General features: G+C 45.9%; 1 protein-coding gene across 8 annotated transcripts in view; it reads left to right on the top strand.

Moving 5' to 3' along the window:
• Positions 1-13,655, top strand: part of FHAD1 (forkhead associated phosphopeptide binding domain 1) — a 165,429-nt gene that overhangs the window by 31,792 nt on the left and 119,982 nt on the right. For all 8 annotated transcript variants that reach the window (XM_027565334.1, XM_027565335.1, XM_027565336.1 and 5 more), the window contains exon 3: positions 1,050-1,256. In XM_027565334.1, coding sequence (XP_027421135.1) covers positions 1,050-1,256 — 207 coding nt within the window. The remainder of the gene's footprint in view (positions 1-1,049; positions 1,257-13,655) is intronic.

Below are 13,655 nucleotides of genomic sequence, written 5' to 3'. Positions count from 1 at the left end.
CTGAGTTTTGCTCACTCTTATTTGAAATTGCATAGGAGCCCTCTGCCCCCACGGCCAGTTCACTGTCTGAAATCCCTTTCTTTTGGGCGGCAGTGTGGTCACACCAGGGCCCCTACTGAAAACCAGATCATCTTTGGTTAGCTAAATTCTGATTAGCTTTTAAGAAGCACTAGAAATAATGAATCACATGGGAAAACCAAGGCTTTTAAAAAGTAGTTATAAAACCTGTTGTGGGATTTTCCTGGTGGTCCCATGGTTAAGATTCTGATCTTCCAGTGCAGGGGGCGCAGGTTCAATCCCTGGTGGGGGAACTAGATCCCATATGCCATGCCAAAAATAAAGAAATCAGTAGGCTATAAATTAACAAAAAAGAAAAAGATGAGAAAATAAAATTTAATGAACAGAAAGATTGTAAACATAGGAAAAAGACTGGAAGGATGTGAATCGCTGTGTTCAGAGAGTGCCTGCCTCTGGGGAACAAGAGTCTAAGTGATTTTAATGTCTTCTGTATGTTTTTCTCTAGCTCTCATTTTCTGCATTGTTAAGAAAAACGTGTTATTCTAAAAATGAATAGAATGAACAAATGAAAACAACAATCATTATAAAACCTCCCCTTCACTTTAACACTTGCAGTAAATAGTTGAGTCACTTGTCAGCTGACTTTGCTGTCTTGCCATTTGGGACAACCCAAAGTATACTCATGTGGGATCACAGAAATACAGACTGGCCAATTCCTGACCAGTTCCCCCAAGTTCCCTCTTGCCTGTCTGTGGTGCCTGACTCCCTGTCCAACAACTTGGGCACCTATTCTGGGTCTGGTGTCAGACAAAGCCCATGGCCCTCTGTTCACTTGCTGTGTGGCCTTAGGCGAGTCACGTAACCTCTCTGAACTTCAGCATCCTCCTTAAAAGGAGGACTGCAGTGACCATCCAGTCAGATGAAGCCATTAGCGCACTGAGGCACCCAGTGTCAGTAGCACTAGTAAGCATTAAGCCCCGCCTCATTATTCCCGCTTTCCTGGCTCTGACTGTCCCCCTCCTCCGTTGCAGTCTGCAGACATCGACAACCATCACGCGCTCATCGAATATAATGAGGCTGAGGGCAGCTTTGTTCTCCAGGACTTCAATTCCCGCAGCGGCACCTTTGTCAATGAGTGCCACATTCAGAACGTGGCTGTGAAGCTCTTACCGGGAGACCTCTTGAGGTTCGGGACTGGAGGGCTGACCTACGAATTGGTCATCGAAAACCCAGCCTCGGTGAGTCCAGGCCCCTGCGGGGTGGAGGTTGGGTGGCAGAGGTACCTTCTGTGCAGCTCGGGGCTCAGATGCGGCCAAAGGTGGAGCTTGTCCAGAGCGCATTACTTTGCCCTCAGCTACACTCACCCTGGCAGCCACAGGACCCAATTCTATGAAGGTCAGACCCATCCGGTGGGTCCCAGGGAGGAGCGAATCCCAGCGCCCTCTACTGGGAATTTCTCAGAATTACAGCAAGAGTCGCTTGGCAACCAGCCCAGAACTAGTGCATTTTCCTGAAAAGTGAAGCTTGCAAGCAGAGATGGAAAGCAGGTGTGTGCTTTTGAAGATGCAGAGATGGATGCTTCATTTTTAGGCAGATCAGTGCTCTACAACTTCCTAGCTTTGAGACCTTGGCCAGGGTTCTTTGCATGCTTGGGTCTGGGTATTATCAACGGTGCAGGGCATTGAGAGAGTATAGAAAGGGTTAACAGCCTTGTTAGGAAGGCCAGAGGTCCCCAAGCGGCAGGAGGAAATAATCTGCAAATGGTAGACGTTTTTTTTCCCTTCTCTTTACAAAATTAAAACTCAGCATTCAAAAAACTAAGATCATGGCATCCAGTCCCATCACGTCCTGGCAAATAGTTGGGGAAACAATGGAAACAGTGACAAACTTTATTTTCTTGGGCTCCAAAATCACTGTAGATGGAGACTGCGGCCATGAAATTAAAAGACACTTGCTCCTTGGGAGAAAAGCTATGACAAACCTAGACAGCATGTTGAAAAGCAGAGACATTACTTTGCCAACAAAGGTCTCTCTAGTCAAAGCTATGGTTTTTCCAGTAGTCATGTATGGATGTGAGAGTTGGATGATAAAGAAGGCTGAGTACCGAAGAACTGATGCTTTTGAACTGTGGTGTTGGAGAAGACTCTTGAGAGGCCCTTGGACTGCAAGGAGATCAAACCAGTCAATCCTAAAGGAAATCAATCCTGAATATTCATTGGAAGGACTGATGCTGAAGCTGAAACTGCAATATTTTGGCCACCTGATGCGAAGAACTGACTCATTAGAAAAGACCCTGATGCTAGGAAAGATCAAAGGCAGGAGGAGAAGGGGACGACAGAGGATAAAGATGGTTGGATGGCATAACCGACTCAATGAAAATGAGTTTGAGCAAGCTCCCAGAGATGGTGAAGGACAGGGAAACCTGGCGTGCTGCCGTCCATGGGATCACAAAGAGTTGGACATAACTGAATGACTGAACACCAATACAAAATTAAAGGAGGTTTCTTCTAATCCTGTGTTTCATGGTGACACCTGGTTCTGCCTGAACTTAACTTTTCTCAAACCTTGAAGTAACCAATGTGTTTTTCTTATGGAAATGTTTTTCTTAAGCTGTGTTAATGAAACTATGTATTTGCTTTGGAATCTGCCTTTCTTCAAGATTCATGTCAATGGTTTGATGCTCAGAGATGACACCCCTGGTTCCAATGCTGTCTCAAAATGCATGCTGTAGGAGAGGGGCCTGGTGAAACTCTCTCAGTCTTGAGGTGTTTCTTTTATCTGATTAGCAGTTTGCGGCTTCCCTGGTGGCTCAGAGGATAAAGCGTCTGCCTGCAATGCAGGAGATGTGGGTTTGATCCCTGGGTTGGAAAAATCCCCTAGAGCAGGAAATGGCAACCCACTCCAGTATTCTTGCCTGGAGAATCCCATGGACAGAGGAGCCTGGCGGGCTACAGTCCACGGGGTTGCAAAGAGTCGGACACGACTGAGTGACTTCACAACAGGTATAAAATGCCTTGCCTACAACTAGCAAGGGGGCACTCTTTCTGTCCCCTTCTGATGTCTGTTTCAGAAGCTTTGTCTATCCCTTTTATATTTTTGTTGGTTTGTTTCATTTATTTTAATTGGAGGCTAATTACTTAGCAATATTGTGGTGGTTTTTACCATACGTTGATGTGAATCAGCCACGGGTGTACATGTACTTTGCTACACAAAAGCTCCGAGTGATCAAGTCCTGTCTCTGGTCCCAGATTGACTTCCTCTCCTCTGGAAACAGCGAATCCCAGTGTAACTCACTGCTCACGACCATAACCCTTCAGTATCTATGTGTAAAAAGTCAAAATCAGTGTCTGGTGGAAATAGACACTCCACACCTGGTAACTGTCCTCACACCTTGGATCAGAAATGTTCCTGGATCAGGACCTAAAGTATGGCCCCGGGTTAATCAGAACGTAACCCAAAACTCGCCCATCAAAGCTCAGTAGGGAGACAGGATGGAGGGTGGTTAGCAACACGGGCCTGGGTCAGAACCCCAGCTCTGCCCCTGGCGTACTCAGTGTGCTCTTGCACAGGCCACTGGACTCCTCAGAACCTCCATTTCCTCACCTACAGATGGGGCCAATGGCAGTAATGTCTTTGCAGGCTTGTCTCAAGGACTGAAAGAGATGGTTATAACTGCAAAGCCCCAGCCCAGTGCCCGGTCCTTGGGAGCACGCAGTAAACGCCTGTCGTGCGTGTCCCAGAGAGACCGTGTGCTCATCTCACCCCCGCCACCAAGAGTGCTGCGTGGACTGAGACCCCCTCGGTGTAAAATCCTTTCTGGGACGAGACTAGATAAAAATAAACAAAGCTTAGAGACTCTGGACAGACTCCTGGGGTGTGGGTCCCATAGGCAGCCCTAAATACTCACTCTGAGATCAGCAGCGTCCCTCGGGCTTCAGGGGCAGTGACGCCACATCCGTCACGTTCAGCCTTGCAGATCTGGGACAGTTTTCTTCCACTGCTGCCCAGCCTCCTTTTCCTCCTTGGACCAGTATTAAAGGTGCTCTCTGGTGAGATACACCAGGGTCCTCTGGCCGCCCTGAGGAGGGGCTCCTGACCCTCATGTGTTGATCCAATCAAGGATCCTCTACACGGGTTCTGGGGATCCCCTCATCAGAACCATGTGGGGAGCAGACCCACAGTGCAGATCTGAGGCTCAGCCCAGGCCTAAGGACTCATATTTAGGGTTCCCAGATAAAATACAGGATGCCCAGTTAAAAAACAGGTGTTTTTTTATACATGTGTGTCCCAGATATTGCAAGGAACAACTTATGCTAAAAGAAGTTATCTGGTGTTTGTCTGAAACTCAGATTTCTGGCACCCCACGTTTTATTTATGTATTTATTCATGTATTTATTTATGCAAAATCTGGCAACCATACACATCCTCCCTGGGAGTGGGGCCTGGGAATATGTATTCACTCAAGCTTACCCCCAACAGTAGGGAAACCCAAATTTAGAATCATTTATATGGAACACTTATAGAGTTGTTTAGGGGTCAAAGAAAAAGGGATTCCAGACCTCTAAGTCTGAAAATCCAAGTTTGTGAAGTTTGAGTCAATATTTCCCTAACATGTTTAATTACAAGAAATTTTCAGGAATGCTCAGTAAAATTACAGGTTCCCAGGCACCCTCCCTGGGAAATTCTGACTTTCTGGCTTACCTTTAGTGGGAGGAGGGAGAAGGAGGCAGCAAATGATATCTGCATTTTTTTTCTTTTTTTCCACACCAAGATATTTATTGAAATATCATTTATAGGGGTATAAAATTTGAAGCCTAAATCTTCCTCAAAAGGGGGCATTGTTTAATAAATCATAAGGAGTTCATTTATATAGGGAATACTGTGCTGCCTTTTAAAAACACAGCTTTATTGAGATATTATTAACATACACATTTAAATCTGTACCTGGATGGGCTTTGACATATGTGTACACCTATGAAACATCACCACAATCAAGACAGTAAACAAATCCTTCATCCCCCAAGGTTTCCTCTGGATCACAGCATGTGTGTGTTTGTTTGCTTGCTTTTAATAGCTTTGTGTGTGCAAGCTCAATCTCTGTGTTATCTGACTCTTTGCAACCCCATGGACTGTAGCCGGCCAGGCTCCTCTGTCCATGGGATTCTCCAGGCAAGAATATTGGAGTGGGCTGCCATTTCCTCCTCTAGCTTACCAGTGTCCAATGTCATTGAAGTACAATTTACATAACATAAACTTCACCCATTTTAAGTGTCCAGTTCAATTTTAGTACATTTACATGTATAGCCATCACCATAACCTGCTTTCAGAACATTTTCATCCTTTTCTATCACCCCAAATGTCGGGAAACCTTGGAGGCACTTCATTTTCTAGTTTGCTCTTTAATTTTCAAAATTGTGGTAAAATATGACATTTACCATGTTCACCTTTTTTAAGAGTACAGTCCAGTAGCATTGAATATATTCATACTGTTGTGCAGCCATCACCACCGTCCGACTCCAGAACTCGTCATCTTCCCAAACTGAAACTCTCCACCCATCAAATAAAAACTCCCTCTTCCTCCCTCCCATCCCACCAGTCTTTCTGTGTCTATGAATTTGACTATTCTAGGTACCTCCTATAGGTAGAATCTTACTTGATTTCTCCTCTTGTGACCATCTTATTTCACTTAGTGTGATGTCCTCGAGGTTCATTCCAGCTGAATAATGTTTCATGGTGTGTATTCACCACATTTTGTTTGTTTTTTTTTGTCCATCCATGGCCATTTGCTTCCACCCTTTGGCCATTGCAGGTAAGACTGTTATGAACGTGGGTGTACAGATATGGAAGGGGGACTTTATTTTACAAGGTGCTTGTTATACAAGCATGGGAAACAGTGATGACAATCTCTGACCTTGAGTAGATGAGAAGGAAGATGCTTTGTAAGAAGAGAAACCAGTACGGCAGGAGGAGGAATCGCTGACGTGGACAGCACTGTGCTGAGCAATTCACCTGCTTTCCCTCGTTTCGTGCTCACAGCAACCCATGACTTGGGTTCTCCCATGATCCTCATTTTACAGACAAGGAATCCAAAACTCAGACAGGTTAAGTAATTTCCCTAGGGTCATACAGCTAGTCTGCACAAATGAAACTCTATCCCCGCTTGCAGAAAAAGGGAGGGAGAAAACCATTTAGTCTGTTGCTGGCTGGAGCAGTAGCCTTAATTGGTTTTCACAAAGAGCAAAGCATACTTTCACGGTCACTCAAATATACACGAACTTTTTCCGTTCTCGTTTCTACACTCACTTGTGCCCTGCTTCGTTCCTCCAGTGACTGCCTGCACAGGTGTTTCCCTGACTGTGCCCAGGTGACCTTGCAGGACTCTCCCCCCATCTCATCTTCTCAAAAACGCTTTCTGCTGATGAGTCCCCAGGTTGAGAAACTTGCATCCTCTAAGCTGTTATTCGTGGAGGGGTCCTTCTCAAGGCCTACCTGAGGGCAGCCTATGGACTGATAAACATTTCCCTATGAATCCCACTTGCTGATAACTCAGAGTGTGAACTGTTTAAAAGAAGAGAAAGAGGGGGGAAGAGGGAAAGGTATTGAAAAGCGTCTCTCATCAAATATTTTGAGATACAGAACTTGCCTCATGGTCCAGTGGTTAAGAATCTGCCTGCCAGTGCAGGGGACATGGGTTTGATCCCTGGTCCAGGAAGATTCCACGTGCTGAGCGGCAGCTAAGCTTGCATGCCATAACTATTGAGCCCACGAGCCACAGTTGCTGAAGCCTGGGAGCACTAGAGACCATGCTCTGCAGCAAGAGAAGCCACTGCAATGAGAAGCCCCACACACCGCAGCTAGAGAAAGCCCATGCGCAGCAATGAAGACCCAGCACAGCCAAATATAAATAAAATTTTGAAAATATCTTAAGGCCTAGTTTTTCTAAGAAATGCTTTGAAGTCATCATGCTTCCTGGATGTTCTTGTTTCCCACTGACTGGCGGGTCCCAGGTGAGGGTGCTGTGTCTACTCCCAGGGTAGAGTTTCCCAGGAGGACCGCCCTGATATCACCCAGGTTAAGTGTGATAGGAACTGTTCTTTTCTTGACAAAGAGTTCCCAAGTGAGAACATTTATTTCAGGCTCTGTGGTGACCGTAACCAAGAGAGAGGACTGTGGCAGCATTTCTTTGGGGAGGGGGGCAGGTTGGGTTAGGAGCCCAGATGTGTTTGCAGCTGTCACGTGGTTAGGGCACATGCCTGAGGCCAGGCTGACTCCAGAGCAGTCCCAGCCCTGCTCTTGTACTGGCGTTTATACTGGACACACCCAGGTCATTTCTCTCAAAGCCTCAGTCCTCATTTCTGTAATATAGTTCCTACCACACGGAACAACTGTGGTATTAAGTGGGCAATGTATGTAAAATGTTGACTCCAGCGTCTGGCCCCTGATAAACATATGAAAATCCTCACTTTTATTTATTTATTGGCTGCACTGCACGGCAGGTAGGTAAGATCCTATTATTAATAATAGTTCCCTGACCAGGGATCAAACTTGCATCCCCTGCATTAGAAGCATGGAGTCTTAACCACTGGACTGCCAGGGAAGTCCCCACCCTCAACTTTAGTTAGAATCAAGCAAACCAGCATGTAGCAGCCAAGATGCTTCCCTTGTAAGTGTTCCTTTGGACAGGAAACCTCCCAAGCCCTCCCCCGACTAGCAGACAGATATATTTGCAGATAAATTATCCATAGAATAACATAGAAAATGGAAAACTATAAAGAAAATCTCGTTTGACAAAGTACATCGGCAGCCAGCATATGCCTAGGATCATGCTCTGTAAATCATAAATCTTTCATGAAAGTGTTACTCCACAGTCACCATTCATAGTATGATCCATGTAGACGGCGCCCCCTGGGGTTGTGCAGGACGTAACCTGCAGGGCCGTTTGCAATGCCCTGAAGCAACCGTTGATTAATATACAGTCTCAGTACCGGGTGTGGGAAACTGAAGTCACAGAGTCAGGTGTGCCTGCCGCACCGTGCGTTTTGTTGGTAGCTGCCTTTCTTTGTGCTTCCTGAACTCTGGGAAAGGAGGTACAGAAACAAGCTGTTTTAGTCACAGTGACCGTGTGCTCATAAAAAAGCTGAGTAAGGAAACCCTCATCACCCAAATGTATAAATCGTGTCTTTCTCTGTTGTGAAGTATAGCAAAACTGATGGAAATAGCGAGAATGAAAAAGGAAGCGAGGTGCCCCAAATAACGTGTCGAGTTGTTCCATGAAGGTGTTGTTGGCTCATTGGCAGGAGCTCCCACCCCTATCATTGCCCGTGACTGGCCTTCCCTTTAGCCTGTTCTGCCCTGTCCCCAGTCCAACTAGACTCTCCCACGTGGCTCCTGGATACTGTCTTCTGTCCCTGCAATGTCATGACGTCATGTCTAGCGGGAAGAGCGCCCTCTGTCGGCCATTATTCCTCGCTGTTTTCATAGGAAAGCTCTGCAGAATAAAATCAAAAGCAAAGGCTTTGGGGTTTGATGGACCCAAGTTCAAATGCTAACTGCAATTGACTTTACCTTTCTGAGCTTCTATTTTTAATTTCTGCCAAGGAGCTTCTCATTAATCACAGATCCCCTTTCACCCTTAAGTTTTTTCATAGAGGTCCCTGGGACCACCCCTATCATTGTATGAGCTGAGGCCCGGAGAATTTCAGTGACTTCCCCAAGGTTAGTTATCAGTCATATAGATCCAGAGCCAGGATTAAAAGCTACCTCTCCTGAGTCCCTTGTAGGCTTTTTCTAATAGCATGAAGCATCACGGTGCCATGTGAGCCCAGGCAGCTCCTCCACTGCCCACTGGTTAAGGGAGGTCTCACAATTCCCAGTTCAACCTGCAATTTCACATGCCTGACAAGGAATGATCCATCATGTGGGTAAAAGCGAAAGCCGCTGGTAATAGAAGAAAATGCATTTTCAGTTACTGGCTTCCTTGTTTGGCTTCAGTAATTTTTCACCAGGGTTATGGGGCTATTGCTGCTACGTCCTGCATATGTGCTCAGTCATGTCTGGCTCTTTTGCGACCCCATGGACTGTAGCCAACCAGGCTCCTCTGTCCATGGGATTTTTCAGGCAAGAATACTGGAGCGGGTTGCCATTTCCTCCTCCAGGGGATCTTCCCAACGCAGGGATCGAACCCTCATTTCCTCGTCTCTCCTGGACAAATTTAGTTGCCCTCTTTCTTTTTCGATGATGATGATGATACCTGATGGCAAGTGTTTGATGCTCGTTTATTATAGACCAGGAAGTGCTCCAAGCATTCCATGTGCTCTGTCTCACCTGCTTCTCACCAGACTGAGAAATAGCTGTCCTCATCCCTATTTTACAGACGAGGCACACAAATAGCAGACTCGTCAGGGTCACACAGATGGTAAGGAGCAGAGCGGGAAGCTGGACCAGATTCTGTTTCATGCCAGATCCCAAGCTCTTTAACCAGAGGTTGGCAAACTATGGCCCAGGGCCAAATGGAACACAAGTACTCCCTTTATTTCCGTATTGCCTGTGTTGTCTGCTGTAACTGCAGAGTAAACTGGAAGGACATCATATGGCACACAGAGTTGGAAATATTTACTGTCTGGCTCTACAGAAAATGTTTACTAGCCTCTGCATGTAACACTGCACTGTACGGTCTCTTATTTTACTTGATTTCTGTACGGTCTCTTTTACTGGTTTCTGAAAGAAGAACTAAAAATAGAGGGAAAGCTGGAGAGAAAGAACTCAGTCAGATTAAGCCCCACTGTGTGCTGACAGCTGTGCTCCTTAATTGCTTACTTAGTTTGCTGAGAAATAACAACAACAAAAAATAGGTGAGCTGAAAAAACAGATTTTGAGCAATCTTTTTCATCACCTCTTTAAAAAATAACTGGAATATGTGGTTCTAAATATACACAAACAAGACTTCCCTGGTGGTCCAATGGTTAAGAATCTGCCTTCCAGTGCAGGGAACACAGGTTCAGTCCTTGGTCCAGGAAGATCCCACATGCTTCAGGGCAACTAAGCCCATGCACCACAGCTACTGAGCCCACTGGGCTCTAGAGCCTTCAAGCCATAGCTAATGAAGCCTGTGCACCTAGAGCCCATGCTCTGCAACAAGAGAAGCTGCTACAAGGAAAAGCCCATGTACTGCAACTAGAGAGGAGCCCCCACTCGCTGCAGTTGGAGAAAGCCTGCTTGCAGCAATTAAACCTGTGCACCACAGCTACTGAAGCCCATCTGCTCTAGGGCCCATGCTCTCCAACAACAGAAGCCACCAGAATGAGAAGCCCACTCACAACTAGAGAAAGCCCATGTGCAGCAACAAAGACCCAGCATAGCCATAAATAAACAAATATAAATAAATATACATCCACATATACATGTATTTGCATATATACTAAGTATAATTTGCATATATAGTAATAGTATAATTACATTGACATATATCTGATAAATATACTAGATATTAGTATATTATATATAACAGAGTTATATATATTGTAAGTTTTTTTTACTGCATATTGTAAGTTTACTGCATATTGTAAGTTTTACCTGTTTCTTCAACTGGAAAGTTTTTTTTTTTTTAAACTGTGGAATGTTGGGAATTCCCTGGCAGTCCAGTGGGTAGGACTCGGCACTTTCACTCTGGTGGCCTGGGTTCAATCCCTGGTCTGGGAACCAAGATCCTGAAAGCCAAGTAGTGAGGTCAGAAATAAATAAACAAATAAAACTGTGGAATGTCTTCCCTAGGTAATTTCTGAAGAAGAAAATTTGGGTTTATAGTCCAAAGCCTGCTGTAGCTGAAGAACTATTTATTTGTTCAAAGTTTCTCTAGGCAGCACTTTACTACTTGTCTTATTATTGATTCCTTGGTCTTAAATCATTCTTCTCTGGGGCTGCTGCTTTACTTTTATAGGTTTAAATTTGGTGCATGGTTACAGACTGGTGGGGTTTTATTTGAACATGACAAACAACTTGTGACAGCTTTCATTCTGAGTACCACAGAGTCTCACCATAGTGTTCATAGGACATAGAGCACATAGTGATGCTTATGCCAAAGTCTCAATAAGCATATTGTCTAGAAAATTTTACTGGTTGCAAGTGTCATAAAACTAACTTAAACTAGCCTAGGGGAAAAAAAATAGCTTATGTAACTGAAAAGGCCAAAAGCTGCAGCTTCAGGCCCAGGTGCCCAAGCAATGGTCAGGAATCTGACTCTGCTCTGTCCGCTTCACTGTCTCTGGCAGACTCTTGCTGCCTCACCTGCAGGAAGGTGGCCGCCATCAGCACCAGACTGGCAGCTCCAGAGGAAGAGCCAGCATCTTCCTCGGCGTGGCTTGGATCTTGACTAGAGGCCAGCCTTGAGAAGGATGTGGCTTTACTGTACCTGGGGTTGAGGAGCTGGCTGGTGGTAGAGGGAATGACCAGAGAACACGGTCCCCTTCAGAACAAAACCTCTTGCCAGTCAAGCTTTGTCATCTCCAACCTGACCTCTTAGGAGTTCATCTACACTATGCTCTTACACGTCCTGTGGGGACCTGCTGATGGGATGAGAAATCCTGAGACCACCACGTGCTTCATATCAAAGGCGACTTCCCATGGCCAGTGAAGTGGAGGGCAGGGGGCTGCAGATGGTCTCAGGCACAGGGTCCTCAGCAAAAACTCAAACAGGAGGACTCTTGAGGACTGTGTCATCCCCAGATGTCTATGGACGACCTTGGGGGAGGTGGAGACAGGAGCACAGGTGGAAGGCTTAGCACCCTGGAAAGACAGGACCCAGACTCAGCCAGACATCTGGGGATCAGCGTGGCTACCTCCTGGCTCCTCTGGCAGAGCACACCCTGGTTTACCAAACTTGAACCACACTGCTGCTTCTCTTCTCTTTACTTAGTCGATGGTCATTCACTCTTGCATTCAGCCTGTCAATTGAATTGAAGGAGGTCAAGTCTAGGGGTAGTGAAAGCTATTTGCAAACACCCAGCTGTTTTCTGGTTAGATTCTATTTCCCATTTTATGAACCAACCAGGAAGCTAATTAGAACTCGAAAGAAAGAACTGTAAGATTGAAGATTTAGCAAAAAATGGGAAAATTAGATGGATCAGGTCTCCTTTGACCCTAAAATCCAAATGAATGATTTTTCTGAACAGCTCAAAGGGACCTAATTCTTTCTGTTTTTTGGCTGCACTGAGTCTTCATTGCTACACACAGGCTTTCTCTAGTTGTGGCGAGCAGGGACTACCCTTTGTTGCGGTGCTTGGGCTTCTCGTTGCATTGGGTTCTCTTGTTGCAGAGCACGGGCTCAGTAGTTGTGGCCCACAGGCTTAGTTTCCCTGAGGCACGGAGATCTTCCTGGATCAGGGATCGAACCCGTGTCCCCTGCACTGGCAGGCAGAGTCTCAACCACTGTACCCCCCAGCGAAGTGCCGGGACCTCTTTTAAGTTCTAAAACCTAAAAGTAATGTACAACTTGGTGGTGCTGTGTTCTGAATGTATCATTTTGATTTCTCACATTGAAAATCCCGAACATAATTTACCTTTTTCTTGGAGACACAGAATTACTACCCCACTTTGAGTTATGGTGACGTCCTGGGAGCTGTTGAGGTAAAAGCCATTTGTTGTTGTTGTTCAGTCGCCCTGTCATGTCTAACTTTTTCGACCCCATGGGCTGCAGCACACCAGGCCTCCCTGTTCCTCACCATCTCCCAGAGTTTGCCCAAGTTCATGTTCCTTGCATTGGTGATGCCATCCAGCCATCTCAGCCTTTGACACACTCTTCTCCTTCTGCCCTCAATCTTTCCCAGCATCAGGGACTTTTCCAATGAGTTGCATCAGATGACCAAAGTACTTGAGCTTCAGCTTCTGCATCAGAAAAAAAGCCATTTGCCCAGCAGCAAAAAGCCCCTCCCCGAGCTTCTGAGACGTAGTGACTGTGTTCTGTAGTCTCTGTCCTGTCTTTTGAGATCCATGGCTCCTCCATGCTGTGGTCAGTGTGTCTCCTCCCCCTGCCCTGTCACCCCCACCCCCAGGCCCTTCCAGACTGTGGGAATTAAGCTCAACATCCACATGTGTTAGATTCTTCTGTAAGGAAGATGGTCTCTTCTCCCTGCTTTATGTATTTACTCACTCACATATCCATATCGGCATGGACGTAGTATATTTTACCCTCTGGGTCATAATCCTTTCTTTTTTTATTTTTATTTTGCCTGCACTAGGTCTTCATTGCAGCGTGAGGGTTTTTCTCCTATTGCTGTGCATGGACTTAGTTGCCCCATGGCATGTGGGATCTTAGTTTCCCGACCAGGGATTGAACCTGTGTCCTCTGCATTGGAAGGTGGATTCTTAACCACTGAACCAGCAGGGATGTCCCTCATTTTCTGTTTTGTAGCTCAAATTCTTCCAGCCTCAGCCTCTGGGAGCTCTTTCAGGCTGGTTGCCGTGGCCTTAAGCATCTCCCCATGCTTTTGCTCTGGGCACTTCTTTATTCTCTGCTGTTACGAGATTCTCCAGGCTTAGCAGGTATTCCCCCCTCCCCTGTCCCAGCCCCAGAATCAAAGACCTTTTTACTTACACTACTTTTGCCAACAGTTCAGCTCAGTCGGTGGTGAACACCTACCGTG

This window comes from Bos indicus x Bos taurus, chromosome 16, assembly GCF_003369695.1.
Source record: "Bos indicus x Bos taurus breed Angus x Brahman F1 hybrid chromosome 16, Bos_hybrid_MaternalHap_v2.0, whole genome shotgun sequence".
Classification (NCBI taxonomy): domain Eukaryota; kingdom Metazoa; phylum Chordata; class Mammalia; order Artiodactyla; family Bovidae; genus Bos; species Bos indicus x Bos taurus.
The sequence above is the reverse complement of the archived record's forward strand: the minus strand, read 5'-3'. Positions and strand labels throughout refer to the sequence as shown.